Below are 26292 nucleotides of genomic sequence, written 5' to 3'. Positions count from 1 at the left end.
TTTAGAATGCATGGCTTTGGAGACTGCACTTTCTTGACAGAGGCAGCAACAATCTGAGCTTGCTGACAGGCAACAGTAAGGGCATGGCAGAGTGGCAGTGGTGGGAGGGAGAATGTTCTCATCCTGAGAGAGGACAGCAGATTCATGTTCCACAAAACCACTGTTATTTACTCAGGGTGGCACCTCTGCAATCTTAGTAATATGTTGGAGGACAGATTGCTGGACAACGTAGTCTTCAAGCTGAGTATCTTACTCTAGTGTACAAGCCTTTGAACACTGATATCCATAGTAATGGTGGCAGTACTTGCATGGTAGCAAGTTCACCTTACATTTCAGAGGTCTGACCTCTCATTGCAGCACCTAGAATACCTTCTAACTGTTGCAATGAAAGCTGAGACATCAGCCATCAGTTGCTGCACCCTGCTTGGGTCCTCAAGTGTGTTAATGGAGTTGGCCACCACTTATCCCCTGCTGGAAAGGAGAGGCACCAGGTTTTACACACAGCCCTGTGACAAGTTCGTGCTGAGCTCCTTCATGCTGCTTCACATTGCATTCAGGCTTTCCAGCAGGCTTGCCAATGCACTAAGCATTTTATTCTGCATGCCGGTCAGTGCCCCCTCCTGAAGGACCACCCATCGAGTGCTAATCTGATTTCTGTGCAGCAGAACTAGTACAATCTCACCCTCTGATGTGCTGGCACCTGCATTATCCTTGTCCCTTGCCTTGATTACAAGCCATTCTTGTCCAGTGTTTCACTACATACAGATTCTAAGCTACCCTTTAAAGTGCACCATGTCAGTATCTGAGCTGTTAGCTAAGAGTGTAAGAGAGAGAGTGATAGTGTGAGTCTGAGATGAAGCTGTGGATGTTAGATAGGAGTCATGATTGATTGAGATTTTTGGCGCTTGAGTGGCGAATGGACTGTTTAAGGCTCATGGTACAATGGTGAGATAAGGCTTTTGAAGGTATGCTCACTGACCTTGACCATTTGCATGAGGTCTTTGATTCCAAGCCCTTGCTGCTTAACTCCTTGGAGCATGCTCTCTCCCTGTTGTACCATAATTCACTCTTCTTCCTGTTTTGACTCTCTTCCACAGACAGTTCCAGCACTTCCTGCTCCCCTTTAAGAGGTGCAGGCTGGTATTAAGAAGTGCTGCTAGCCTTGCCTGGGCTTGGCCCCAATGCAGAGGTGTGCAGCGACCATGCAAATTAGCATGCAACATGAAGTTGGCATGCTGCATGTGTTGAAAGCAAGTACATCGCGAAGTGTGATCCTCGGGTCCGTTTTCACTTTAGCCCCCAGTAATGGAAGGATGGATTATGGTGCAGTGTATTTTTTCACTGATGCTTTGATTTTTGTGCTGACTGGTGTTTCAGAAATTTATATTTTTCCTGTTGACATTCATTTAACTTGATGGATTTGTGAAATTGGAAAGTGCTGCTCCTGGAATGTAGGTAGTTCTTGAATGTAAACATAAACTTACATAAGAAGCCCAGTTCATCGGAGACTGTTATAAATTAAGGTCTGCCTTGGATAACTTAATGGGTCCAGTAGCCTCAGGTGTTTTCCTAAGCAGTCTGAGCATCTTAATTTTAGGTGAATTAACTCTCACTGCCCCATATCTATTTGCACAATAGCATATCTCAGTAATGCAACAATAACACAAGGTCAGAAGAGGGATGTTCTCTTATGATTATAGTGTTTAGTTCCACTTGCAATTCCTCAGATAATTAAACAATCCAGATCTGCTTTCAGCAAGACCTGGTCACTAGTGAGGCTTGGGCTGTTAAGTGGCAAGTAACAATTTGTCACACGAGTGCAATGTAATGGTCATCTCCAACAAAAGACCATCTCCCCATGATGATCAACAATATTACCACCATTGAATCCCCCACTATCAACATCCTGGGGATTATCATTGACCAGAACCTTTACTTGACCAGCTGTATAAATGTTGTGGTTACAAGAGCAGGTCAGAGGTTGGGCATTCTGAAGCAAGTAACTCAACTCCTGACTCCCCAAAGACTGTCCACCATCTACAAGGCACAAGTCAGGAGTGTGATGGAATACTCTCCACTTGCCTGGACGAGTGCAGCTTCAACAACACTCAAGAAGCATGTTACTCTCCAGGAGAAGCAGCCTTCAGGATCAGCACTCTATCGCATGGTGTTTCACTTCCTCAACCATCAGTGCAATCTGCACCATCTACAAGAGACACTGCAGCAACTCACCAAGACTCCTTTGACAGATTCTCACAAACCTACCATTTCTACCACATGGAAGGATAAGGGGAACAGACAAACGGAAACGCCACCATCACCAAGGTCTCGTCCATGTCCTACAACATCCCAGTTTGGAAACGTATTGCTGTTCCTTCACACCATGGGGTCAAAATTCTGGAACTCAATCCCTAACAACACAATGGGTGTACCTTCACCACATGGACTGCAGCAGTTTAAAAGGTGGCTCACTATCATCTTCTCCATGGCAATTGGGGATGGGCAATAAAATGTTGGTTAAGCTAGCTGCATCCACACCTCATGAATGAATAAATAAAACAAAAACTATGTTTCCGTTTTTTCTCACAGGCTATTGACAGAATATGGATAATTTTGTCAAACTTTATTGGGAAAGATTTTTGGCATTTACAGTAAAATCAACCTATGATGCATAAGGATTCATTCTCTTGATCTCCTGCTGTTTTTCCAGGCGTTTTGTTGATATTCTGCTAAAGATGTAATGGGAGGTCAAGAAAAGTCCAGTGGAAATGCTAAGACATGTTTACTTCTGTGGTCTTATTGATTGCTTTTTTGCAGTATATCCTTTAAGTTAGTAATATAAATTATGTGAAGGAAGGATATATACTTATCTTGAATTGGGTGCAGTCACAGTTTCACTATATTGATTCTCTGTATGAAAGACTGCCCTATGGGCCAGAATCTTCAGCTTGGCGAGTGGGGATGGGGCCTGCTTGCCAACACGGCTCATTATTCAGATTTTCAGCTTGGCGGGCATGCACCTGAGTCGGCTGCGTGCCCGCCAAATTGTCAAAGGTCTATTAAGGCCATTTAAATATCAATTAAAACAATAGACTGAGCTGCCCATCCAACCTTAAGCTTGGACAGGCAGGAGAAGAGCCCAGGTGGCCTTCGCATTTCTCAAGGAACCTCATCCTTGGGCGGAATGATGTTTCATGAAGGTATTTAAAGTTTTATAAATTTTTTTTATAACATTCATAGACATGTCCCAGCTCATGTGATACTGCCACATGAGGGGACATGTCTTAAAATTTTTTTGTTTCTTTATTAAAATTTTCAGAACTTAAACTAATCTCCCTGAGGCAGCTTTGTGCCTCAGGCAAATTTCTGCGCTCTCTCACGCGCATGCACGGAAGAGTGCACTCCTCGACTCAGCCTACTCCCCCCGCCCGCACAGCGCTTCCGAGCGAGGGATCGGTAAAATGGCGGCGATCAGCTGTACGCCTGCTCCTGTGCAACGCCCCCAACAGGGAGAAAATTATCCCCATGAGGATTGATTGAGAGCTTACATTCTTAGAGTTTAAAAGGATGAGCGGTGATCTCATTGAAATGTACAAAATTCTTTGAGGGCTAAGCAGGATGGATGCTGAGAGTCTAGAATAAGGGCGATGGTTTCAGGACAAGGGATTGACTATTTAGGGATAAGATGAGGAGAAATTGCTTCATTTAGATGAATGGAATTCTCTACCTCAACAGATTATTTTTTGGCAAAGTAGTTTTTGTTAATTTGCATTGACATTAAATAGAATTTTATAACCTTACAGCACAAAAAGACCATTCAGCCTTTCATGCCCATGCTGACTCTTTAAGAGACTTGGCCACTTTAGTCCCAAACCCCAGCTTTTTCCCAACAACACTGCAAATTGGTCATCTTCAAGTCTCTGTGTAATTGCATACAAACATAAAAACTAGGAGCAGGAGTAGGCCACTCAGCCCCTTGAGCCTGCTCCGCGATTCAATAAGATAATGGCTGATCTGATTGTAACCTCAACCCTGCATTCCTGCCTACCCCTGATAACCTTTCACTCCCTTGTTAATCAAGAATCTATCTGGCTCTACCTTAAAAATATTCAAAGATTCTGCTTCCGCTGCGTTTGAGGAAGCAAGTTCCAAAGACACTCAACCCTCTGAGAAAAAATGTTTCTCCTCATCTCTGCCTTACATGAGTGACCCGTTGTTTTAAACAGTGACCCCTAGTTCTAAATTCTTGCACAAGAGGAAACATCCTCTCCACATTCACCCTGTGAAGACCCCTTAGGATCTTAAATATTTCTCTTAAATCACCTCTTACTCTTCTAAATTCCAGTGGATATAAGCCTAACCTGTCCAACCTTCCTTCAAGACAACCCGCCCATTCCTGGTATTAGACTAGTAAATCTTCTCTAAGGCTTTTAACCACCTCTAACACCTTTTAAAAAATCTGATTCCACCACCCTTTTAGGTATTTCATTTTGGATCTTAATGGTGTTCTATGTATATAAATTTCTCCTCTTCTTCCCCTCTAGTTCTTTTGACAATTAATCTAAATCTTTGACCTCTGGTTCCTGACACTCTTATCAAAGAAAATAATGCAGATTGCAGTGTATAAAATGACTCCTGTTTTTTGGCACCAAAATTCAGGCCTATGCTCGGCGTGTAAGTCGACACCCCCTTTTCTGCTTAGAAATGCTATCCTTACATGAGGCCTCAATTTTTCACCTCAAATGCATGTTTCACTCACCTAAAGTTGGTGTATGGGATCAAGCAAGCCATATGGACTATGTTGCTAAGAAGATGCACGGGAATTTAAGACAGACCCCACACAGAGCAAGACCGTGCATGGAGAATGGCAAACAGAAATGGGTCCTCTGGCAAAATAAAGAATGAAGGATGGTTTCCAGCTATAAGTCATAACATTTGCTAACTCATCAAATCATTGTGCTGCAGCAAGGGAATTCAGTGTTAGCGAAAAATTGATGCAAAGATGGAAGATGGCTGAATCTTCCCCCCCATCGGGGGCGGGGAGTGGCGGGCAAGAGCGAGCATGAACCCGATCGGCGCCCTAATCATGCGCGCGCCGCTATTTCACATGGGCAGGGCAATTAAGGCTCCCCCAGCATAATGCACACCCGGAAGCGCTGAGCGCTCTCTGTGCGGGGGAGGGGAGGAGGCTTCCCTGTGTCGGGGCCTGCACTCTATCCCGCATGCTCGCGAAAGAGCGCAGAAATCTCCTGGAGGCAGGGAGGTGCCTCGGAGATTACTTTAAGTCTTGAAAAATTTAATAAATGTCAAATAAAAATTAAGGACATGTCCCCTCCTGTGAAACTGTCACATGACCAAGATGCGAAGCTGCCTGGGCTCTTCGCCTGCCCGCCAATCTTAAGGTTGGACGGGCAGCATTCTTAACAGCTTCAATTACTTTGTTAATAGGCCTTTGACAGTTTGGTGGACGTGCCGCTGACGCGGCTGCTCACCCACTGAACTGACAATATAAATGATGCGCGTTGACGTCAGGACGCCCGCCCAACATCACCGTGCATCATTTTATGCATCAGTGAGTGAGCCCTGCCCGCTAATGGGGAAATTCTTCGTCAAGTTTGAGAAGTGTGCTCTGCAGTCAGCATCAAAGAACCATAGAAAAATTACAGCACAGAAGGAGGCCATTCGGCCCATCTTATCCATGCCAGCCCAGGACACCCAGGTGCCCTTTCTAATCCCACCTTCCTGCGCCAGCCCATAGCCCTGCAGCTTACATCACTTTAGATGAAGATCCAGGTACTTTTTAAAAGAGTTTAAAGTTCCTGCCTCTACCACCAACTTGGGCAGTGAATTCCAGACTACCCTCTGTGTAACAAAGTTCTTCCTCATGTCCCTCCTACACCTTCTGCCACTTATCTTGAATCTATGTTGCCTGGGTCTAGAATTCTCCATCAAGGGAAACAATTTTATCCTGCCCACTCTACCTATTCCCCTCATAATTTTGTACGCCTCAATCAAGTCACCTCTCAGCCTTCTTTGTTCTAAGAAGAATAACCCCAACCTACCAAATCTTTCCTTGTAGCTACACTTTTCTAACCCTGGCAACATTCTTGTAAACTTCCTATGCATTCTCTCCAGAGCTATTACGTCCTTCCACGGTGAAGCAGCCTGGGAAGAGTGTCCTGCAGGCAGCATCACAGTGAAGCAGCCTGGGAAGAGTGTCCTGCAGGCAGCATCATGGTGAAGCAGTCTGGGAAGAGCGTCCTGCAGGCAGCATCACGGTGAAGCAGTCTGGGAAGAGTGTCCTGCAGTCAGCATTGAGGTGAAGCAGCCTGGTAAGAGTGTCCTGCAGTCAGCATCATGGTGAAGCAGCCTGGGAAGAGTATCCTGCAGTTGGCATCATGGTGAAGCAGCCTGGGAAGAGTGTCCTGCAATCAGCATTGCGGTGAAGCAGCCTGGGAAGAGTATCTTACTGGCAGCGTCGTGGTGAAGCAGTCTGGGAAGAGTGTTCTGCAGGCAGCACTGCAGTGAAGCAGTCTGGGAAGAGTATCCTGCAGCCAGTTCTTGTTAAAAATAACTAGAGAGACATCACAAGACAGCACGAGAAAATGGTGGAGAGATCAGAACCAGTATGAGTGCGGGGAAGCTTCAAAAAGTAATAGCACAAAGGTGAGAGCTGATTGGTGAGTAATGGGTAAATGTTTTTTTCCAGTTTTTTTCTCCAGCTTTTCTCCAGTTTAAAATAGATTAAGCTAAGGAAAGGTAAGGGATCGACTTTTTATTTAAAGTACACAAATAATTTAACTTTTTTTATGATATTTAACTTAAAGTAAGGGGTTTTTTTAAACTAGAGGCATGGCAGGGCAGCTCAGTCCCATGTTATGCACCACCTGCATCATGTGGGAAGTCCTAGATGCTCCTTGTGCTCTGACCGACCACATGTGCAGGAAGTGCCACCAGCTGCAGCTACTTGAGCTCTGAGTTTCGGAGCTTGAGCAGCAGCTGGAGGCACTGAGGTGCATCCTTGAGGCTGAGAGTTTCATGGATAGCACGTTTTTAGACGTGGTCACCCCACAGCTTACAGAAGTGCAGACAGAGAGGGAATGGGTGACCATCAGTCTGAAGAAAGATGTCAGGCAGGTAGTCAAGAAATCCCCAGGGTGCATCTCGCTTGAGAACCGTTTTTCTGTGTTGGAAAACAGTGAGAGTGACGGTTCCTCTGGGGAATTCAGCCACATTCATGGCACTGTGAGTGGCTCAGTTGCACCGTGGGGAGGAAAAAGAGGGGAAGAGCAATAGAGTACGAGACTCGATAGTAAGGGGAACAGAAAAGCGTTTCTGCGGCCGTAGATGTGACTCCAGGATGGTATGTTGCCTCCCTGGTGCCAGGGTCAAGGATGTCACTGAATGTCTGCAGGGCATTCTAAAGGGGGAGGGCAAATGGACAGAGATCATGGTGCATATTGGTACCAACAACATGGGTAGAAAGAAAGATGAGGTCCTGCAAGCAGAATTTAGGGAGCTGGGAAACAGATTAATAAACAGGACCTCAAAGGTAGTAACCTCTGGATTACTTCTGGTGCCACGTGCTAGTGAGTATAGAAATAGGTGGTTAGTCCAGATGAATGCGTAGCTGGAGAGATGGTGCAGGAGGGAGGGTTTTAGATTTGTGGGAAATTGGGACTGTTTCTGGGGCCGGTGGGACCTGTACAAGGCAGACGGGTTGCATCTGAACTGGAATGGGACCAACATCCTTGCAGGGAGGTTTGCTAGTGCTATTGGGGAGGGTTTAAACTAACTTGGCAGGGGAATGGGATCCTGAGAGGAGGATCAGCACAGCCAAAATTAGAAGAGAGAGTCTGGAAGGCATAGAAATTATAGGCCAGTTAAGGCAGGCAAGGTTGGATGGTATTTATTTTAATACAAGGAGTCTGATGAATAAGGCAGATGAGTTGAGGTCACAAATTAATGCATGGAAGTATGATTTCATTGCTGTCACAGAGGCATGGCTGAGAGAGGGACAGGATTGGCAGTTCAATATCCCAGGATATAGGGTATTCAAGCGAGACAGGGAAGGAGGTAAAAGAGGAGGGTGTATTACAATATTGATCAAGGAAACAATTACAGCAGTAAGGAGGGATGATATCTTAGAAGGCACCTCAAATGAAACCTTATGGGTAGAACTGAAAAACAAAAAAGGAGCAATCACATTGCTGGGAGTGTACTATAGGCCCCCAAACAGTCAGAGAGAAATAGAAGAGCTGATATGTGGGCAAATTTCAGAGAAGTGTGAAAATAATAGGATAGTAATAGTGGGGGATTTCAACTTCCCCTACACTAACTGGGCTAGTCATAGTGTGATAGGTTTAGAGGGAGCGAAATTCTCAAAAAATGTCCAGGAGAGCTTTTTAAGCCAGTGTGTGGAAGGTGCTACAAGAGAGGAAGCGGTCCTGGACTTAATTTTAGGGAATGAAGCCAGGCAAGTGGTAGAGGTATCAGTGGGGGAGCATTTTGCAGATAGTGATCATAGCTCCATTAGGTTCAAGGTTGTTATGGAAGAGGACAAGGATGGGCCAGAAATCAGAGTTCTAAATTGGGGAAAGGCCGATTTTAATAAGATCAGATGTGACTTGGCCAGAGTGGACTGGGAGCAACTGCTTTTAGGTAAATCTGCGTCAGAGCAGTGGGACTCATTCAAGAAGGAAATAGGGAGAGTACAAAGCCAACATATTCCAGTAAAGACGAAGGGCAGGAACAATAAATCCAGAGAACTCTGGATGGTGAGGGATATACAAGATTGGATATAGAGAGAAAAGGGAGGCTTATGCAGATACCGAAAGCTTAAAACAGCGGAAGCCCTAGTAGAGTATAGAATGTGTAGGGGGGAACTTAAAAAGGAAATTAGGAGAGCAAAAAAGGGGCATGAAAAAACATTGGCAGGTAAAATAAAGGAAAATCCAAAGTTATTTTATAAGTACATTAAGAGTAAGAGGATAACTAGGGAAAGAGCAGGACTCATTAAGGACCATAGTGGTAATTTGTGTGTGGAGCCGAAATACGTTGGTAGGGTTCTAAATGAATACTTTGTGTTGGTGCTCACAAGTGAGAGGGACAACGTGGGTATGGAAATCAGGCAGAAGGACTGTGATATAATTAAAGAAGTTAGCATAGAAAGGGAGGAGGTTCTAAGTGATCTGGCAGGCTTAAGAGTAGATAAATCTCCAGGCCTAGATGAAATGTATCCCAGGCTGTTGAGTGAGGCAAGAGAGGTGATAGCAGGGGCACTGGCAATAATTTTCAATACCTCTCTGGCCACAGGTGGGGTGCCAAAGGATTGGAGGACAGCCAATGTGGTACCATTATTTAAGAAGGGATAAACCAGGGAACTACAGGCCAGTCAATCTAACTTGAGTGGTGGGGAAACTATTGGAAGCGATTCTGAGGGACAGAATTAATCTCCACTTGGAGAGGCATGGATTAATCAAGGACAGTCAGCATGGTTTTGTTAAGGAGAGGTCATGTCTGACCAATTTGATTGAATTTTTTGAAGAGGTGACCAGGTGTGTAGATGAGGGCAATGCATTTGTTGTAGTCTACTTGGACTTCAGCAAGGCTTTTGATAAGATCCCACATGAGAGACTGATAATGCAGGTAAGAGCCCATGGGATCCAAGGCAATTTGGCAAAATTGGATCCAGAATTGGCTGAGTGACAGGAGGCAGAGGCTGATGGTCGAGGTGTGTTTTTGTGACTGGATGCCTCTGTCCAGTGGGGTTTCACAGGGATCAGTGTTGGGTCCCTTGCTGTTTGTGGTATATATAAATGATTTAGACCTGAATGAAGGCAGGTTGATCAGTAAGTTCGCGGATGACACGAAAATTGGTGGGGTGGTAAATCGTGAGGAGGAAAGCCTTAGATTACAGGAGGATGTGTACTGCCTGGTCAGAAGGGCAAATGGAATTTAATCTGGATAAGTATGAGGTGATGCATTTGGGCAGGACAAACAAGGCACAGGAATACACGATGAACGGTAGGACCCTGGGAAGTACCAAGGATCAGAGGGACCTTGGTGTGCATGTCCACCAGTCACTTAAGTTATAGGGTAGATAAGGTGGTTAAGAACGCATGTGGGATGCTTGCCTTTATTAGCCAAGGCATAGAATATAAGAGCAGGGAGGTTATGCTGGAACTGTATAAAATGTTAGTTAGGCCACAGCTAGAGCATTGTATGCAGTTCTGGAATCCGCATTATAGGAAGAATGTGATTGCACTAGAGAGAGTGCAGAGGAGGTTTACCAGGATGTTGCCTGGGCTGGAGAGTTTTAGTTATGAGGAGAAATTGGATAGACTGGGGTTATTTTCCCCTGGAGCAGAGGAAATTGAGGGGGGACATGATTGAGGTGAATAAAATTATGAGGGGCATAGATAGGGTAGACAGGAAGGAACTTTTCCCCTTGGTGGAGGGATCAATAGCCAAAGGGCATAGATTTAAGGTAAGGGGCAGGAGATTTAGAGGGGATGTGAGGAAGAATTTTTTCACCCAGAGGGTGGTGGGAATTTGGAACTCACTGCCTGAAAGGGTGGTAGAGGCAGAAACCCTCATAACATTTAAGAGGCATTTGGATGTGCACTTGTGATGCCATGGCATACAAGGCTATGGGCCTAGTGCTGGAAAATGGGATTGGAATAGTTAGACACTTGTTTGACTGGCACAGACTCGATGGGCAGAAGGGCCTTTTTCTGTGCTGTAGACCTCTATGACTCTGACCAAATGTGCCGTGAGAACAGGAACCAGCCACTGGCCTGATCTTGTGAATCCTGTATTGTACTGGGTTCTTGTAAATCATCAGAGTGGCTACCTCATCACCAGAAATGCAGAGCATATATATGCACTTAAGTGGGTCAAATCAAACCCCGAGCTCAGCAAAGATTTGGGAGCAGCAGCTAGTTGGTGTAGCCACTTTATGGAACAAAAATATCCAGTGTTGCAGCAGAAGATCAAGAAATCTCAGAGACTACCAAAGGACCTCAATGCCAAAATTACCAACAGTTTCCAGCAGTTCATTAGACAGCATCTAAAACACAAACGGCAAACCTTATCCAGAGTGGAATGCCTCAGCCAAAATGACTCCGAATGAATTCAACAAACTCTTTGTATTGGATGCCAAAGACAATGAATTTTACTGTTTTTAAAACATTTGATTGTATTTGAAGGTATAGAATTAATTCATTCAATAAAACATGTCATATTGATTTAATTTGAAATGCCAGTGTTTTTTTTTCACATTTCAAAATGCAGAAACACTGGCAGTTCATATTTTTACATTTGATGTATATCCTGTTTTTGGAAGGGTTTTCTGTTGAAGCTTCGAAGGTCTACTTAATTTCTCTTACTTAGCCTACCAAAATCCCTCAATTTTGAGTGCCTCTATCCTGTCTTCCCTAAACCATATCTGTTCTAAGGAAAATAATTGCAGCTTCTCCAATCTCCACATAACTGAAATATCTTATCCCTGGTATCACCTTGGCAAACCATCCTGTATCTTCTCGAGGGCTTTGACAACCTTCCTAAAGTGCGGTGCTCATATTTGTATGCAATAATCAAGCCGAGGCCTAACCAGAAGTTTGTAAAGGTGTAGCATGACTTCCTTGTATTTGTATTGAATGCCCCTATTTATAAAGTCAAGTGTCTCCTATGTGTTCTTAACTGCCCTCTGAACTTGCTCTACCACTTTCAAAGAAATATGGATATGCACTTCCTGGTCCCTATGTTCTTTCACCCTTTCAAAATTGCCCTGAGTTCGGGCATCCTTCCAACTACAAAAGATGATTGACTTGCAGCAAACAAATCCATTTGTTTTATCTTATGTCACATTTTTGCTGATGGCTGAAGGGGCAAATCCTTGCGAGGCAGCTTCTGCCACAAGTGCCGCACATGAAGCTACCAGATACTATAATGGATTGTTGTTTTCGGCATTGGCGCCTATTGCTAAGTGGCTACAGCTGCTGGTCATTGTGATAGTGCGCACCAGGCCACAGGAGGTTGTGCCAATTTCCTTCAAAATAGTACCATTTAGATTATACGGCCTCTCCATATTGTTTCTTTCAAAGTGCACCATTTCATACTTATCCACGTTAAATTGCATCTGCCATGTGTCTGCCCATTTCACCATTGTATTTTACCCTGAAGTCTGCTGCTATTGTGCTTAATGTCAGAGGTGACCTATTTTAGATGAGATCTTAAAATGTGGCTCCATCTGCCCTCTCGGGTGAAGATAAAGGATCCCACGGCCCCATTTCAGAGAGGCATAGGAGCTCTCCATGTCCTGCTCATCAATCAATCTTTAAAAGAGACAATTTATTCATTTATTTCATGGCCTTTTGTGGAATTTGCTATTTGCACATTTCCTTCATTGCAACAGTAATTACACTTCAGAAGTATTTGAATGTAAAGCACTTTAGGATATCTTGAGTTCATAGCTGCTATATAAATACACATTCTTTTAAATAAGTGGAAGCAAAGCAGTTCTACTTTATACTGAATGATTCACAAAAATGTTATTGATTTTCAAAATACTTTTTGGAGGGAATTGAAAATAGTTTGAGATCGTTCTAAGGTGGATTGGTAAACAGACAATAGAAAATTGTGGAACATTCAAGTGATAAAAGAAATGCTTAAAATGCTTAAACGTGATTAAAAAAGTAAAGAACAAAGCCTGAAAATCAAAGTGTTTTTTTTATTCATTCACGGGATGTGGGCTTCACTTGCTGGGCCAGCATTTATTGCCTATCCCTTGTTGCCCTTGAGAAGGTGGTGGTGAGTTGCCTTCTTGTACTGCTGCAGTCCATGTGGCGTAGGTACACCCACAGTGCTGTTAGGGAGGGAGTTCCAGGATTTTGATCCAGTGACAGTGAAGGAACGGTGATATATTTCCAAGTCAGGATGGTGAGAGACTTGGAGGAGAACTTCCAGGTGGTGGTATTCCCATCTATCTGCTACCCTTGCCCTTCTAAGTGGTATTGGTTGTGGGTTTGGAAGGTGCTCTCTAAGGAGCTTTGGTGAATTCCTGCAGTGCATCTTGTAGATGGTGCACACTGCTGTTACTGTGTGTTGGTGGTGGAAGGAGTAGATGTTTGTGGATGTGGTGCCAATCAAGTGATCTGCTTTGTCCTGGACGGTGTCCAGCTTCCTCAGTGTTGTAGGAACTGCACTCATCCAGGCAAATGGGGAGTATTCCATCTGATTCCTGATTTGTGCCTTGTAGTTTGTGGACAGGCTTTGGGGAGTCAGGAGGTGAGTTACTCGTCACATGATTCCTCGCCTCTGACCTGCTTTTGTAGCCACAGAATTTATATAGCTAGTCCAGTTCAGTTTCTGGTCAATGGTAGCCCCCAGGATGTTGATAGTGGGTGATTCAGAGATGGTAATACCATTGAACATCAAGGGGTGATGGTTGGATTCTCTCGTTGGAGATGGTCATTGTATGAAGGTTACTTACCACTTGTCAGCCCAAGCCTGGATATTGTCCCAGTTTTGCTGCATTTGGACATGGACTGCTTCGGTATCTGAGGAGTCGCAAATGGTGCTGAACATTGTGCAATCTTCAGCGAACATCCCCACTTCTGACCTTATGATGGAAGGAAGGTCATTGATGAAGCAGCTGAAGATGGTTGGGCCTAGGACATTACCCTGAGGAACTCCTGCAGTGATGTCCTGGAGCTGAGACGACTGACCTCCAACAGCCACAGCCATCTTCCTTTGTGCTAGGTATGACTCCAACCAGCGGAGGGTTTTCCACCTGATTCCCATTGACTCCAGTTTTGCTGGGGCTCCTTGATGCCACATTTGATCAAATGCTGCCTTGATGTCAATGGCAGTCACTCTCACCTCACCTTTGGAGTTCAGCTCTTTTGGCCATGTTTGAACCAAGGCTGTAATGAGGTCAGTAGCTGGGTGGCCCTGGCGGAACCAAAACTGGGCATCAGTGAGCAGGTTATTGCTAAGCAATAAGTATAGGATTGATGACGGACTTTCCTCAGTACTGATGATCAGAATGATAAGCCTTCTTGCATCGTAGCCTGCGGTAACTAGTTCAATTTTAGCTTCACAAGACAAAGTTAGATTAACACATCAAAGTCATTGGGAAAGGAATGATCAATCAGATTTTCAGCACAATTAGTGTTGAGATGTCGGGCAAAGTTTTCTGACCCCTCCTCGCAATGGGTTTCCCCACGGTGGGGTCGATGAGCAATCGGCAGGACCGGAAGATCCCTCCAGCACGAAGGGCTTGAAAACTCCGGCCATCAAACCTGAACTATATCTCTCTTCCTGCCAAGTTGGCACTAAAATGGAAAGAAAATACTCTTCTTCATAAAGAATAGCATTATCATTACAAATAGCTATTTTGGAAATGACACCCAAATGCCTTTCTCATAGTTCTCTCGCACTCGTATTCCTGGATATCTGTTGAAAAATAGTGGGGTCAGATCTCTTTGTTTCGGTCACAAATTTTCGGATCAATATTTCATCCCAGCTTCTATCTCTGAAATGTTGTGTCAGGGCAAAATTTTGTATTGAAAATAATGTCCTATTTAAGAGTCCTTTAAATTGGATTCTGTGTTATTTTGTGCAGAAGAAGCATCTGCCAACTCTCTATAATGATGAAAGATGTGTTTGTGTTAAAACATGTTCAGATCAATTTGAGTAATATATGTGCTTACTGCTTTTTTCTTCCAACAGGATATCATACTGCACTGCAGACAAGACTCAGGACAAGGTCTTTGCATATATTGCTCAGAGTCAGCTAAATGAGACTTTGGAATGCCATGCATTTCTTTGTCCGAAGAAAAAAATTGTAAGTTTCAAAAATAAAATGCTGAAATATTATATGGGTGTAATTAGCAATAGGCTCATTGTTTACTTTTTTCACAAATAATATCTGAAGTAAATCTTATTTTTAAATAATGGAAAGTGATCTCTTTGTCAAATGAAGTGACATAACAGTGACAGAGTCAGGTGCAGTGCAAAGCTGTCAATTTAAAAGTAATTGAGCAAAAAATTGAATGATACTAGATTTGTTTTACTTTGTTTAGCAGTCATATGCAACAAGGCACATTTGTATTATAATTTTTTGCAGTTTGTTTTTTCACATTTGATGATCATTATTATTCTTTCTATCACTTCTTTGTCTTTTTTCTGATTTCTAAATGTATTCACAGTCTATTAGTTGATATAACTGGCACTGTGTGATAAACTGTCAGGAGGTGAAATGAGAGGCTAATATTCTGCCAAACCTGACTAATGGGATTATAGGATTGGAGATGTTGACTTCGAGAGAGAATCTGGGACAAGTTCAGTTGCCAATTAAAGGCTGACTGTTTAACTATTTCGAGACATTCGTATAAATTCATCAAGCCTCATGTGACACTAGAACAATAGCACCCCATCGACAGAATGATGATTAGGTTTGAACAGATTCCTGGTGTACATTCTTCTACGAAAAATTTGCATCCTCACATTACTAACTCATATTCAAATTTGGTCAGTTCTATGGATCAGATTTCCATGCTTTCAGCATCATATGATTGACTGACTGTGTTCCGTTGGGTATAAAGCCATCTCTGTATACCCGCAATGACCTTAGTCTTATTCCTGGAGGACAGTGCATATGAAAAGGGTTAATAAGAATTTACTTTAGTCTGACTAAAGTTTCTTAATCCCTTTTGTCTCTTTTCTCAAATGAGCAAAAACAGAACTGTGGCATCTTTTATGTCACCTTATCTGCTTGCATTTCTTTACCATAGGATTGTAAATGACAATTAAAGAAGAACAATCTTAACATATTAATATTTATGCTATTTGCTAAAAGATGACTTTTTTTTACTAATAAGACAGACCAACTTGTTTGCCAGTGATGCTTATTGAAGTAATTATTATGTTGCAATTATTCTAATTTGATGGAATTAATGCCAGGACCTCTGAGTTGGTGACCTTGACCTGCTGAGAGATGTTAAGGATATGTCTGAGACAACAAAGGTGGAAACTGTTCAGCTTCCTCATGCTCACGTTGTCCATGTCTTGCCACTGTAGAGGAGTGTGCTAAGGATGCATGCTTGGCAGACTCGCAGTTTGGTATTCTCAGGTTGCTGTTGTTCCACACACTCTTCCTCAGTTAGGACATTCATCATAAAAGCTGGAGCTGTTGTGTGTTGATTTCAGTGACAGAATGCTGGTGATTGTGGAGGCTAGATATGTAAAGCTATTAACAACTTCCAGTGTCACATTGTCAGTGTTGATAGATTGCGGTATGGCAACATCCTAGATAATGACATTTGTCTTCCTGATGCTGATAGCCAAATTAAACTCTTTACAGACATGACAGAGTCTGTCCATTTGCCGCTGCAGGTGTTCCTTGGTATGGAACGTTAGTATGGCATCATCAGTGTGGAGCAACTCTCTGATCAGGACTTGACACACTTTTGTCTTGGCTCTCAGGTGAGCAAGGCTGAGCGGTTTTCCATATGTTCTGGTATGTAAGTAGACACCCTTTGTAGATGACCAGAACACAACCCTGTTTGACCCCACTGCGTATCTCACAGGGTTCCAAAGTTGCCCCCAAAAAAACTGCCCTTACCCATCATGTTGTCATAGAAAGAGAGATCACAATGAGGAGATCAGTATACACTCATTACTAACCAACAATGTCTGCATTGGCTTGACCATGTTCATCAGATGGATGATTACCGTATACCCAAAGACACTCTGTACAGTGAACTGACCACTGGGCCACCACCTCCTCTGTGTCCATACCTCCAGTAATGGACACCTGCAAGCGAGATATGGAGATGGCTGACATTGAGATTGACAACAGGGAGACAGCCGTTCACGGCATGATCACTGAGGCTGACTCTTTGGAAGGGAATCAGAAGAGGTGAGGAGAAACGAAAAGCCCAGCTGGGCAAAAAGAGAGTTCAGAGAAAACAAAGGCCAGCGAATCCTGCACCTCCTGCCTTCCTCTGCAGCAAATATGACAGAGACTGCCATGCTAGAGTGGGACTCCTGAGCCACGAGTTGATGTTCAACACAGTTAACCACCATGGTGCAAACCATTGTCTTAAAGATGCAAGGCTGCCACCGATACTCTAATATATAACAGCTCTTGTACCTAAAAATATTGTATGGCAGACAACTCACATTAGCATATAATTGTTTGTAGTATTTTTAAGAGTTATGAACATTTTGTCCTCTAATATTGACATTTTAATATAAATCAGAATTATCAAGACACAATGAATACATTTTTCTGCTGTTGCTTAATTAATGAATACTAGTTTTTCTCTACCACAGGCACAAGCTGTGACCTTAACGGTTGCTCAGGCCTTCAGAATTGCATTTGATCTTTGGGAAGTGGCACAAGAGGGTAAGAACAAATATAATTGAAACAAACTTTCAAAAGACATTGCTTTATTTCTTCTGATAGTTTTGATAGAATACACTGTGGAGCTCCTTGGATGATAATTTGGTGCAAATTAATTCTGCAGAATATTTAACATCGAAAATTCCATCACTTGCACTGAGCAGCATTTCTTCTTGTACATGGATAATCTAAAGCTGCGTGATATATCCACCTGTGGCCTGATTCTTTCTCTGGCAATGCGTGAAAGGCACAACTAACATCTCATTATTATACCTGTCATTACAGCTGGTATGAAGAGCCAAGGACAATATGGATTAGGGAATCAATTAGCTAGTATTTAGAATGTACATTGTATAACTGCTGCCCTCCTAAAGAATGAGCTTAAAGTCAATTAACTGTGTTTCAATAAAATCTTGCCCACATGGCAAAGAACCTTTTTAGAAAATAGGCAACTTCAATACTCTAATGCTTACAAGTGAAGAAGAAACTCTTGAAATGATGCATAAGCTTTGAGAATGTACATTTTAAAAAATGTCAGTTGGTAGCAGTTTGTATCAGTTGTTAATTGAGCAGAATACAATATTCTGAGCGATTATGAGAGAGTTGTTCACCATCCCATCACTCTTGTATTGCTAAGAAACCTGACAGCTTGTCTCCACACACAGGTAATAATTTTAATTAGCATTCCCAACAACAAATGCATCTCTCGCTGATTAAGCCAGATGCTTGTTTTGCAACAAGCTTGACTTTACAGCTTACTAGTTTGAGGATATCCAATTTGAGCCATCTATGTCACTGCCCTGGCTCTAGCTCAGTCAGGTGGTGGGAGAGGAGAGGAAGTAAGTGGAAGGAAAGCTGGCATGGTCTGCAGTGGCCTTCAGGAGTACATTCGAGATTCGAGGGATCCTGGCTCACTAAATGAATTAAAGATGTTATAAGACATTGTGTGTTCATGCACAGTTGCGGAAGCATGTGGCATTCCCAGTGACAGACCAATTCTTTTGAGACAATTAGATAGTTGCTTAAAAAGCAGGAAAGTGAAAAGGTATAGGAAGCAAGGGTGAATAGGCTAAATGTGAATAAAGGTACTGGTCCAAATGCTGCAACATTCTATGGTTTATTGCCAAAAAAGGAGACATGTTATAGAAGCATTTTTTCTTGCATTCATCAGGACAGATGGAAAATTGCCAAATTTCGAAGGATAATGGCTACCCCAATCAGATCATTGTTTGCGGCATATGTGTGTCACAAATGGGCCTAAGCCAGCCGCTTTCAGACCTGAAAACATACGAACGTACAAATTAGGAGCAGGAGTAGGCCACTCGGCCCCTCAAGCTTGCTAAACCATTTATTGCAGTCATTGCTGATCTGATTTTAATTTCAGCTTCACATTCCTGCCTCCCCTGATAACCTTTCACCCCTTTGCTTATCAAGAATCTATCTACTTCTGCCTTAAAGATATTCAACGACTCTGCCTCAACCAGCTGTAGAGGAAGAGAATTCCAAAGTAACTCGACCCTCTGAGAGGAAAAATATTTATTTATCTCTGTCTTATTTTTAAACAGTAGCCCCTAGTTCTCCCACAAAAAGGAAACATCCTCTCCACATCCACCCTGTCTCTCTGTCTCTAGCCCTCTCTGTCTCCAGCTCTCTCTGTCTCTAGCCCTCTCTGTCTCTCTCTCTCCCTCTCAAGGCTGCATTTGACCGAGTGTGGCATCAAGGAACCCTATCAAAACTGGAGTTAATGGGAATCGGGTGAAAACTCTCTGCTGGTTGGAGTCATACTTAGCACAAAGGAAGATGGTTGTGGTTGTTGGAGGTCAGTCATCTCAGCTCCAGGACATCACTGCAGGAGTTCCTCAGGGTAGTGTCCTCGGCCCAACCATCTTCAGCTGCTTCATCAATGACCTTCCTTCCATCACAAGGTCAGAAGTGGGAATGTTTGCTGATGATTGTACAATGTTCAAGACCATTCGCAACTCCTCAGATACTGAAGCAGTCCATGTCCAAATGCAGCAAGACATGGACAATATCCAGGATTGGGCTGCCAAGTGGCAAGTGTTGTGGAATATTTTAAACCAACACTCAACACAGGGTCTTTCATTTAAACATCAAGCAGCCTTTATTTTTTACACCGGTGCAGAGACAATCTCTACTGGTAAACCAGGAGACTTCTCCAATGATACAGAGTTTCAAGCAGTTTATATACTGTTCTAATTGTGTTACAATCACTGTGCTGCCTACAACAGAAACTGATACCATTAAGAAGGACTGATTTTAGGACATCACAACAATGACACAGGATAACCACCACCATGTAATCTAAGTAAGAAATGAAGAAGGCAACTGTCACAACCAAATGGCCCCAGACAATATCCATTCACCCCTGTCACGGAAGGAGCGAAATCTTTTACATAAAGATCAACTTTGGAGCCAGGGACAGCTCATTTTGGTAGAATCCATTGTTTTCAGTTGTGGATAAAACATCAGCACTGAGCAGGCCTGTCCAGAACAGACTTGCTATATCAAAGTGGATGCTAAACACCAATCATCCAGTAAGATGTCGTCCGGAGATGTATTTGTGATACTCTATAAGCTTAGCATTCGGAAACCATTTTAACCCCATAATTGATGTAGAGCTTGAAAGCCCCACTCTGGGCCCCCTTTTTGGTACTTGGCTACCCTGTCCAAGTAACCAACCTAATCCTATGATGTCCTGGGTCCTCTGTCCTGTTGTGGTGATCAGGCACCCTGTTTAGAGGACTTGGGATGGACCCTATATCTTATAATACTCCTAGATAGTGCTTCTCCAACAAGTTTTGCCTTAAGCAAGACCCTTGCTTTTTTCTTTTCCTGTTTTAACTATACGATGCACGTGCTGCAATTCCCCGACCCATAGCTAACAGTAGCTGTGACACTGCCAAGGTGTGGAAAATAATTCAGATCAAAGGGTGGGTTTCAACACTTACTCCCCAGTTCCACAGTTGTTCCCACCAAGTCCTGGCCCTTAGATCCTTTTCTATATCTTTCTTCAAAACCATTAGGCCCTGTTTCAAAACATGGTATTGTTGCACTGCTCTGCCTAAACTCTCCTTAATTTCTTGTAAGTGTTCAGGTAAGTGGGGAATAGGCACCCCCCTGGGATCTTCATATTGTTCCAGGTTCTGCCTATCTGATCTGTAACATTTATAGTAACCAGCTCCCTCAATTTTTAGCTACACCAGCTCAGTATGTCCAATAGTAACAGGGACCTGGGGTTTAAAGCAGAAATTTGGTATCGTGATTTTACACATAAGGCCTGTGTATTGATATTTGACTTTGGTGTTTTGACGCAGTACCCCCTTGGCCTTTCTACCCTGAGTGGGTATAGTGATGATCGGTGTGGGATACTTCCAGCATACATCCCTCTCCTGTTGTAGCCAGACTCACCTTTTGTGCCCTGGCCTGAAGGGTGTGGACATGTGGTTAAGCTGTCTTTCTGGTGACACCTGCTTAGGGATGCTCCTCTAATTGTATCATTCTACTTAATGGCATTGATGTCCATTGGGTAATACCTAAAAGTTTTCCCCATGGATCAGGCCAATGTTTTCCACTTGGTACAGAGGGTATGCTTGAGCATCTGATTCATCCATGGGGATAATGAGCACCACCCCCACTATCTGGGTGGTATTTGCTAAGCACTTGCTAAGCAGCCTTGGACCACTGGGAAGATCCTGGTCATGCCTTTGAGAATGCAGGCATTCACCAAGCTCTGTTGCTGTGCGAGGATGTGGAGGTAAGAACACTTGATCCAATTGGGCACCTCACCTTGTTGGACCTGAGCCAGTTTGTGTCTTCGTTGTCCTACTACCCACCGGCCATAATTATGACATAAGTCTCTCTTTTCTCCTACCCCATCCTGTTCCAGATTTCTGTCATTCAGTCAGTTAATCTCAGCATGGCTTTCCATTACCCTTATCCTCCTTAACAGTCTGTAACTATCTGGGTGCCTGACCTTACTCCTGTCTGTGCAGCTTGATTTCCTCTCTGCATTACCCCCTGTAGTACCACCTTTAGCCGTTCCACACTAGACTGAACAGTTTATATATCTAACACGTTCACAAAGGACGTTCCCGTATTTACTCCTGTCAAACCATCTTTGATTAAACCTCTCCTTGCCCTGTGGTGGAATGCAGCATGCCCTCTAAACCTAGTTGTACCCGTGGCATCGGCTGCCTTATTGATTATATCCTTTGTTAACCTTTCATGCAATTTCTTAATACCATCAAATTTGCCACAATATCTAGGCCATTGTAATATTGCTAGGTTCAGCAATACTGGTACAATTTCATGTTTTACATTGTCATACAGTTGCTCATTGTCTGTAAATAATACCAGTCTGTTTAGTAGGCCTGGAGTCAGTTCTGGGCACTGTAACGGTGCCGTCCTCATTGTTGATGTATTGATTGGTATTGTCATGGTTGACGATGTGGGTGCCCTCTTTGTTGTCGGGGGGTTGTTGTAACACAGTATACAATAGTCTATCATACAACCCTGTCCTCGTAGCCCAAGACATATCCTCCCCCTACTTGCCCTGTGCGTGCTGCCCACGTGTGCATCTTGTCATACTGGTAGCATTAGTTGTTTTACACGGCCCACGCGGTGTTGGACTCAAGCTTACCCATGCACCGTTACACGTATAACACCCTTTTTCCTGTTTTTCACACTCATAACTGGTTGACAAGGCGAAATCTGTTTTAGAGTCGTGTTTGGGGGAATCTCAATCTGCATTCCATTTCTTGTTGTGAGAATCACTCCAATCGTCAGACTCATCAAAATTAATTTCATGGTGGCCATACTTGTTTGGGAATAAGCACAACTCTGGCCATCACCAGTTGGCTAGTCAGTTCTGTAAAACAAAATCAGTAAAAACTATATTTGGTAAAGAGCTGACACCCACATGATAGGCTTTATGGCTCCTTCTTTGATCGTACAGGGTCCACAGTTCCTTGGCCCTGGGGATCAGTAAAACATTTTATTTGCAACCAACATTTCCATTTCCCTTTCCCTGTCATATCCGCACAAGCACATGTATCCCTGGTCGTCATCACCCCGTACGGGCCTAAGGGTGAATCCCACCTGTTCAGGAGCCAGCTATACATATACCCTCTCCCCTACCTTGGGCACTGGCTCATTCCTGCCCTTCTTCTTCCTTTCCTGATCTTGGATGTCTTGTTGTGCCCTCACCTCTCGGCTCAGCTCACGTAGTTGGTTATCCAATTGTTGCACATAGTTCCTAATACCGTCCCTTACTGGTTCTAGTTCCTCACTACCAGTCGATATTCCTTCTGGTAATCGCATAGCACGTCCCATCATTAGCTCAAATGGGGTCAGTCTGGTTGGGTGTTGCATGTAGGCGCATGAGTATACAGAGGAGGACATCTACCCATCCTTGTCCTGTTTCTGCAATAGCTTTTGCCAGAGTGGTTTTTAAAATTCTATCCATTCGCTCGACCATACCTGAGATTTGTTGGTGATGTGGGACATGGAATCTCTGTCGGACTCCTAACAATTTACAGGCTTCCTTCACAACCTTCCCTGTAAAGTGAGTGCCTTGGTCTGAGTCTATTTGTAAGGGAATTTCCCTAGCAGGGAATTATTTCCTATGCCAGTATTTGGGCTACCGTCCTAGTGCTACAGTCTCGGGTAGGAAATGCTTCTACCCGCCTTGTAAATTGATCAATTACTACTAACCAGTATTTCTTGCCCCTATTGTTAGGCAGGGGTCTGCTAAATCTATTTGCAGATTTTCCCATGGCCCTTTAGGTCTTGGCTGGTGGACCATTTTAACTTTGATTGGCTTTCTGGGGTTGCACTGCTGACAGTATTTGGACACATTTCTCCCCATTCCAATCCACCACCAACCCTTTGTTAGCCTATCATACGTTGCCTGGTGCCCACTGTGGTCAGGGCCATGACAGATTTCCAGTAGGTTTGTTTGGGAACAATTTGGGGCTATTACCTGTGAATCTTTCCTCCATACCCCATCTCCTCTAACTGCTCCTTTCTTAGCCCATCGTTCTTGCTCCTCCACACTAGCTTCACCCTGTATCTTTGTAATATTCATTTCACATGGTCCCATTGCTGCAGTGGCAATTGGGACTGGTGTTTCTTTCTCAGCCTCTTGTCTGGCTGCCTCATCTGCTAGCATATTTCCTCTCTGTTCCTCAGTTTCCGCCTTTCGGTAGGCTCTTATTGTAATCACGGCTGCCTCTGCCAGGCCTTGTGCTGCCTCCACTAACCCTCTCACCACATTCCTGTGCCTTATGTGTCCTCCTCCTGAGGTGATGTATCCTCGCCTACTCCAAGCGATCACGTAATCATGTACCACCGTGAAAGCATATCGGCTGGCTGCAGAGATGTTGACCCTTTGTCCAGTTACAAGACTTCTGTAAGGACAGTCAGCTTGGCCACTTGGGCTGAGACACTTGCCTCCAACACCTTCTTTGGCTATCGCTTCACAATCTCCTGTTACTACTGCCCAACCTGTATGCGGCTCTCCGTATATATATCATCGCAATCCGTCCACATAAAGGGAGCATAAAGGGTTTTCCAGGGGTTCGTCTGAGACTGCCCCTTATGCTTCTTCGCCTATTGTGGCCTGACACCCGTGTGTCTCCCCTTCCGTGAATGTGCCTTCAGTGGGGTTTACTGCAGGATCTGTCTTTAGGTATTAGGACTGCTTCCCATGCAGCTCTTCTACTGTCTGAGACAGATTTCAATTTCCCTGTGTTCAGCAGGTCTACCACTGTATGTTGAGTGTGCAACACTATCTGGCCTGACATGGTTATCGGCTCGCAGACTCGCACTGCCTAATGCAGCTATGTATCTTGCTATATTCTGGGCTACCAGGGATTGTTGGGTGGAATAATAAGCTTCTAGGCTCATGTCCCCGCCATACTCCTGTGACATAAAGTTTCCATCCATGTTGTAGTGCATATGGAATGGTCGGGACATATCGGGCAATTTAAGGTGGTGGGGCTGCTGGGCTGATGTCAGGGCAGCCTTCAACACTGCGTAGGCCTTATCCTGTCCTGGTCCCCACTCTACCTTTCCTGTTGCCGGGTTTCCCCCCTTTACTAATCACTGTATTGGCTCCATAGTTGCCGCGAAGTCTGGTATAAAGTTTCTGCAGTAATTAAATAGTCCTAACACCTTCCTCACTCCTCTGACAGTTATCAGTCTTGGCATATTTCTGATGGCGGTTTTTCTTTCCTGTGGGAGTACCTTACAACCCTGGCTAATTTCATGTCCCAGGTATTTAACCTGTGGTAGTCCCAATTATGCTTCTTCAGATTTACTTTAAATCTTGCCTCCTTTAGAGCCTGCAAAGTGCATAATAGAGTGGCCATGTGTCCCTTTTCATTCTCTGAGGCTATCAGTATATCATCTATATATATTGTAGTATTGCCAAATCCACTCCTTCCAGGGCTTGACTCATTACACGGTGGAATATATTAGGGCTGTTATGGAATCCCTGTGGGACTCTGATCCAAGTCTCTTGTTTCTCTTCCACCATGAATGCGAATTTTTCTTGTGACTCGCCATCCAATGGTATGGACCAGAACCTGTTGGCAATGTCCAAGACTGTGAACACTCTGTTTTCAGGTTTTAATTCATTAGATATTGTGGAAGGACTTGCCACTATGGAGTTTTCTTGTGGGGTTACTTTATTAAAGGCAGTATAGTCGACCATCAGTCGATATGATCAGTCTGGTTTTTTTACGGGCCATATGAGGGAATTTGTGGTTGATATGGTTTCTCTCAACACCCCTTGTTCTACTAGATCTGTCACTATATTCTGCATGGCTTCCCTTTCCTCTGGTTTTATTGGGTATTGTCTATGGGCTCAGTGCCTGGGCCCGGTATGTTAATCGCTTCCATCCTTACCAGTCCACAGCCTTGTTTAGATTCTGCCCAAACCCCTTCTATCACCTCACACAGTTGTCCCCGCTTGCCGTCCTTGTTCCAATCCTGGCCTAGGGGTTTTGCACTGGATATTTGTGTCAATTATTGGGTGCCTGAACATTGGGTCTTTTCCCCTAGGATCCTCCATATTACTCTCATGTCTTTAACATCTGTTAATAAGTTTAGTTCACTCAGTATATCTATTCTATTCCCTTCAGGGTTCTCACATTCTCACAATTGTACCAGGAGGCTTATACCCACTATCTCCAATAATTGTGTTTCACCTTTATAAGCCCTAATCTGTTTTCCCCCCACTCCCTGTGTTAATATCGAATGTTTGGTGAGAGGAAGTTTCAAATTTGTTATGGACACCGAGGCCCCTGTACCTAATAGCACCTTGCACTGCAGGCCCCCTAACAGCGCCGCTAAATATATTCGGGAGTCTTGGTCCTCTCTGGGGGCCACTGCTACTTATTGTTTCTGACTCAGTTTTGATTATCTCGATCACTTTGTTTTTGTTGCAGGGACAGATTGTTGTTTGGGGTCCTGTCCTGCTTTGCCTCCCCTGGCCGACCAACAGTCCTTGGCCTCATGGCCGGGCTTTTACAATTCCTGCACTTTCTCCTATTGTACATTTTTTGGCATATGGCACTCATTGCGCCCATGTCCTGGATGGTTGCAATTATAGCAAACCTCGCCTTTTTCCTCCTGTTTTTGCTACGACTTCCACTGAATCTGCTGCGGCTAGTTTAGCTTTCTGTTGATTGTCTACATCCGTGGCCCATCTAACTAAGGAATCATAATCCTGCATCATGACTAATCCTGTCCTTATTACATCCTGATGTGCTTTGCTCAGTCCGTCTTTAAACATTTTAAAGAATGCTGCATCATTCCTTGCTGGGTCTTTCCCCCATAGTCATGTGCTGATTTCC

The 26292-nt window shown here is 43.8% G+C and overlaps 1 protein-coding gene across 1 annotated transcript in view; it reads left to right on the top strand.

The window, feature by feature from the left end:
• LOC121278189 (low density lipoprotein receptor adapter protein 1-like) overlaps positions 1–26292 on the top strand; it is a 148386-nt gene that overhangs the window by 80614 nt on the left and 41480 nt on the right. The window contains exons 4-5 of the mRNA XM_041188349.1: positions 14737–14851; positions 17344–17416. Of these exons, the coding sequence (XP_041044283.1) occupies positions 14737–14851; positions 17344–17416 (188 nt within the window). The remainder of the gene's footprint in view (positions 1–14736; positions 14852–17343; positions 17417–26292) is intronic.

This window comes from Carcharodon carcharias, chromosome 5 (assembly GCF_017639515.1).
Source record: "Carcharodon carcharias isolate sCarCar2 chromosome 5, sCarCar2.pri, whole genome shotgun sequence".
In the NCBI taxonomy this organism is placed as follows: domain Eukaryota; kingdom Metazoa; phylum Chordata; class Chondrichthyes; order Lamniformes; family Lamnidae; genus Carcharodon; species Carcharodon carcharias.
Note: the sequence above shows the minus strand (reverse complement) of the source record. Positions and strands in the feature narration are given on the sequence as shown.